This window comes from Triticum dicoccoides, chromosome 3A (assembly GCF_002162155.2).
Source record: "Triticum dicoccoides isolate Atlit2015 ecotype Zavitan chromosome 3A, WEW_v2.0, whole genome shotgun sequence".
NCBI classification, from domain to species: Eukaryota; Viridiplantae; Streptophyta; class Magnoliopsida; order Poales; family Poaceae; genus Triticum; species Triticum dicoccoides.
Window position 1 is genome coordinate 692686574 of NC_041384.1, and position 5692 is coordinate 692692265.

At 45.4% G+C, this 5692-nt stretch overlaps 1 protein-coding gene across 1 annotated transcript; it reads right to left on the minus strand.

The window, feature by feature from the left end:
* Positions 1-2872: 2872 nt before the first annotated feature.
* Positions 2873-4552, minus strand: LOC119270263 (putative F-box protein At3g52320). The gene is made up of 2 exons (XM_037552255.1): positions 4466-4552; positions 2873-4388 (listed from the first exon to the last, which is right to left on the minus strand). The coding sequence occupies exon 2, from the start codon at positions 4360-4362 to the stop codon at positions 3346-3348; it is 1017 nt and encodes a 338-aa protein (XP_037408152.1). The 5' UTR covers positions 4363-4388; positions 4466-4552; the 3' UTR covers positions 2873-3345.
* Between the last annotated feature and the right edge of the window lie 1140 nt (positions 4553-5692).

Consider the following 5692-nt stretch of genomic DNA (forward strand, 5'->3'; position numbering starts at 1 on the left):
CGGCAGCTTGGGCTCCAGGGGGCCCGAGGGGGTATTTAAGAGGGGGGCGAGGCGGCGGCGCGCCCGACTTGGGAAGAGGGTCGGCGCGGCGGGCGCGGCTTGGACTCCTCCGAGTCCGGCGGCGACACGGGACGGGGAGGGTGGCGCGGCAGCTGGGCGAGCTGGGCCTCGGCCCAGTTCGGTCCGGTGGGGAGTTTTTTTTTTTAAACAGATTTTGCCGGAAAAATCCTAATAAATAAAATAAAAATCTAAAAATGCCAAAACAAATTTTCACCGTCTAAATAGAATATTTAGGACAAAGTGAACATTTTCTTGGCCCTAAAATGCAAAGTTCGAAAAATGCATATTTTTCTAATTCAAATAAAATTGCAATAAAATTCAAATAAAAGTATTTATTTGATTTTAGTATTTTTCTTCCAATATTTCATTCATTTTGGAGAAGTCATATTATCTCCTCTCATATATTTTAATATGAAATATTTTTGGAGAGGAAAATAATTAAAACCAAATGATCCTTGTTTCGATATTTGAAAAAAAAATCAAATATGAAAAACGTGAAATCCCCAACTCTCTCCGTGGGTCCTTGAGTTGCTTAGAATTTCGAGGATCGCAAAACGAAATGCAATAAAATATGATATGCATGGATGACCTATGTAAAACATTCCAAATTGAAAATTTGGGATGTTACACACCCAATCTCCCTGTACCATGTTGTTTCTTTGTTGTTAGATCATTACCATGCGCTTGGCCTGTTGATCCTTTTCGCCCTGCTTTCGTTTAGTATATATTCACAGAGAGTCAATGTTTGTATCATAAATTCTAACACATATCTGCAAGCCAGTTCATTTTTTGGTTACTGACCGGACAATCTGAAGTTCTGAACTATATACCTCTAAAAATATATTATACTCTTGCTTTGGGAGCCTCTTTGGAGTTTAGAGCTACTATAAAAATAGATGTTCTACTCACCTGATTGTGTAATATAGATGTGTAGGTGAGAGTTCAAACTGAACAATAATATGAGGTCTAGAGATGCAGATACAGATGGCCAATGGTCTCAAACGTGTTTGTGCTGTAGCAGCATATATGCAGTTCTGCTGATTGACTCATAAATTGGTAGAAATACAAAATCAGTACGATCATTCAGAAAAACCGCGTTACTAGCTAGATCACTGTATAGCCCTCTTTGTTATAACATTTTGAAGGTTGATTAGTATGCAGAACACAAAGGGTTCCATTATCCCATTAGTTGATCACAGGTTTTTAATAAATCTTTTCATTGAAGACTATATGTGTGATTTTTGGAATGAACCTTTTTTGTGATGATAGTCAGTTGGCTTGCTTCTTATTCTCATACATGGGAGCTAAGGAAACATTTTTTTCATCTTCTATAAAATCATTAAATTTATGTAATTTTCTGAGTGTTTTCTTATACATATTTAATCAGTATAGTTCCATGGGAAGACTACTATTAGCTATTACCATTAGGAATATATCACAATTTTCCATGACGCTCTCATTTTACGTCTGCATGCAGCAGTACAAACAACAAGAACACGGGAAACATTTTAGGGCAGGCAGAGTAATGCTGCTACAAAAACAAAATCAGAGGTTTAATGCACCACATCACAGATTAACCCAGTTTTTCGGGATGAAATAATGCACCATTCTATCCACTTAATACCTTCCTAACAATGCTACAAATTTGTACACTGTGCAGGGCAACGTCAAGCTATGCTGCAATGAAGATACATGCTTCAGTGCCATCCATGCCAGTTACTTAAGTATAGTATTATCAATAATCGTTACCTTGATCGCTACCTATTGTAACTAAGAAACATTCTCATACTTCAAGATGATTTTCAGCGGTACAAAACTACAAATATATTATGATGTGGGACTACATGTATCTGCGGCAACTGTTGACATCATGTGCACCTTTTTTTTTTGCAAAGTTCCACTTATATTCATGTGTTTCCTATTGACCCAACCATAATGTGGATTTCCAGCTCTACAGAATGCGAAGTTAGATGTGCAGTTTTGTCACTTCAGTTTGGATCCTCACCTTACTTAGAAAATTCATGACAACAAATCCCGCAGCAACGCGCGGGGCATCATCTAGTTTTCGTAGTAGTGCTCGCCCGTGGCGCGCCGTTGCTCATCAGCTTCCAAGCGATAGAATCTTGGATGGATACCATTTTGAAAGGGGATGCGTACGTCTTGGATCAAGCGTCGACCATGAAATGATCAAATCGACACAGATAACAGGACTTGGCCATCTCTGTCTAGAACTGATTTAAGTGTGAAGAAGAAATTGGCAGTCAGAAGTTTCTCCAGATAGGTGTCACTTGGCAAACAGCAAGAAGTTTCTATGTTGATAAATCTCTATGTAAATCACAGATTTCCAGCGACTACAGGTTGCGGTTACACTAACTGAACAGGCACACATCTTCTATTAGAAAACTGCGGCAGGAGAATCAAGCGTTGAAGCCAGCGATAATCAAACCAGAATGGCAAAAAATCACTTGAGGTTCGCATAAAGTTGAAACAGCAGTTCATGTATCAGAAAGCCTTAGAAATAGATCGTGTTAACAAAAATACATCGCAGAAATGGAATAACAAAGAGAACTGAATCTCCACAGCATGTAGTCCTCGAACGCTACAGAAACACAACAGCAGTCTTGCATTCCAGGTCCAGCCAAACAACAAGATAAGTTCTAGGCTAGAGCTAGAGATTGAGAAGAAGAATATAACCATTCATTTCTACTGTCGGAAACACAAGGTTGCAAGATCGTAGGTTCTAGGTTAATTAGAGCTAGAGGTTAGGAACAAGAAAACAACCATTCATATACAACTAAAGTTCATATGCAGATAAATACATTCAGAAACAGGGAAATAAGCAGAGAGAAGAACATAGATATTACAATATTCATAATAATTCCACAAAACAGTAAAATATCCATAGTTAAGTACTAGGGTGTTACGCCTGTGTGGCTGCTATAAATGGCCACTCGAACACAAACAGAGTACTAAGCTCACTGAATAGCAAGCTGCATAAAGTCCAGTACATGAGTGCAGTCAAGCACCAACCACTTTATCGCAACTTCATGAAGCTCTGCCCAAATCACTTGCTTCCCTGCTGGTACCATTGATGTAACTCTAGTATCCTCAGAAAGGCTGCCAATTGTGAGGCTCCAATACACAAGACATTTAGTGCCCGTCTGCTAATGACTCCGAGAACAAAGGAACATAGGAAAGATAAGGCAACCTGGAATTCCATGGAAGATCACATATGAAACGCAGCTCCCCAGAATCCATTTCGTATGAAAATAGTTTCGTCTCTGGTCAGTACCACAATCTAAATCCTTTGGTTATGAATATCATATTGTGTTCTGGGTGGGCTGAGATAACACCATAAAATTGCTCAGAGCTTGAATAGTCTATTCCAAACAGTCGCAAGTAGCTGATATTGAGCTTCAGGGTCCAACAATTTTCACTACTAGAATCTTCAAGAACCCAGAAAGACAGTTCGGAAGCACCCTGAATTGTGAGATACAATTGTCCCCGTGATACATAGACATTAGGACCACCAGGATCATCATGTGGAGTAGGAAGAGGAATGATCCTACAATTTCCCTCCAGGTCGATGGCTGCAACTGAATTATTATCAGAACATAAATACAATACTCCGCTCAAGAACGCGCCACCTGATAAGTAGAGTATCTCAATTGGGTCGTCCAAAACAATTGGGTGTGTCCAGACTCCAACTTTGGAAGAGTAGATCCCCACCGCTTCAATGCTATAATCATCCCTCTTAATCGGATTCCAAGCAAGGGCAGGTACCAACTCGAACACATAGAAATGTGAGGACACGGCCGGGTCGAATCCCAGGCAAGCGCTGCTCATATCCCAAGACCACTTGGTGGCCGGCACAGTCACCCATTTCTCGGTGGCCGGATTGCACACCACGTAATCCAGCGTCTTGGGGTCAGTCGACTTCCGGCCTCGGCAGAGGAGGAGGCCGTTGCAGCAATCCAAGATTTCAAGGCTCTCATATTTGGGCAGGAACGAGAGGGCAGCGTCATGACGGCACCAGTTCCCTGAGACGCTTAAGTAACCATGAGAAAGATGTCGATGGTGTTCCGTGGCGGAGGTTGCGTGGAAGAAGCCGGCGAGGGTCGACCGGGGAAGCTTGTCGCGGTGGTCGGGGTGGGAGATGAGGTCCCGCCAGCGCGTGGAGACGCACTTGCAGCAGCAGGTGGACTTGTACGGCACGCGGGAGATGACCTCGACAAGGAGGTCGTCGGGGAGCTTGGCCGTCGGGTCGCCGATGAAGACCGTCCCCATGGATCCCGGCGCCATCGGCACGCAGCCAACGAGCGGCTAATCTGCAGATCCGGGCAGAGGAGGAGAGTTAGGGATTCATCCCAGCGGCGAGGGGAGCGTGAGGGAAGAGAGGACCTACCAGATGCGTGTCGCGCGAACTGCGAAGAAAGGAGCGGCGGGAGCGCCGGCGGTGGGTGCTCTCATGCACGCCGGTGAGGGTTTGGTTGAAAGAAGTCCACATAACCCCCTAGTGTTTCACAAACCGGCTAATTTACCCCCTGAAGTGCAAAACCGGGTATTTAACCCCCTGCCTTTCTCAAAACCATGTGAATCATCCCCTAAACCTGATTAGAGTGGTTTTGGCAGGTGGTTTTGTCCTTTCGGACCTGCACCCAACTGCACCTGGCCTTGTCCATCCTCAGCTGCACGCCGGCGTTGTGTGCAGCGCCTGGATGCCGACATCACCATGTAGCTTGCTGGTCCATTCTTTCAACTCTGTCAGCTTCTTGATGGTGAACCGCATCATCTCCGGGTTGCCGTGCAGCCTACACGACGCCACCAGAGTGTCACACATCGAAAGCCATCACTTCAATCAGGCGTGGAGTGCATCATTGAAGCTGCAGCTCTGACCCATCACCGATCTGAGAATACTGCTAGGACTCCCAGGAGCGTTGACTCATCCGGCTTGCCGCTGTCCAAGCACATCTAACTGAATTCCTTCCCATGATGTGTGTACCCGTGTATATCAGCGAGTTCAAGGACGTCAAACGCGAGCATCACCTTTGTCCTCCCTCACCACCAGGCTGCCAAAATCACCTACGTGTTCACAAATATGAGTCATGCATGTTACCATGGCGTCCTCGGTTCTTCACTGGGCTCGAGGCCAGTCAGGCCCTCGCTCGTGATCAAGACTCGTCTCCCAGCTCGGCAGGCTGGTGCTCGTCACCGGCACGAACATGCCGGAGCTGCCGCAGAGTGAGGTTGAGGAGATTTCGGCAGAGTGACTCTCCTCCATCCCGGACAGCGCCGTCATGTTTTCCACCTTCAGGAGCAAGATGTGTGTCCCGGCCGCCTGCACAACTCCATAAAGGCAGAGACTTCAAGGTGAAGGTCGAGAAGTGCATGACTCCGGGGTTCGAGGAGAGGATGAATGGGAGGGATGTGGTGCACCTATACCACATCCTACGAAAAATCAAAGCGTGCGGTGCTTAGTGAACCACGCCGGACGAGCTCCATCATGCTAGGGCTCCTTGTCGGCTGCTGTAAACTGTTTGATGTTGTACAGCGAGTATGGAGTACCTCAACGTCGAGCTGTTCGCGGGGGACCTCGATGTCGGGGTGAAACTGGCACGCCGGCACCAAGGAT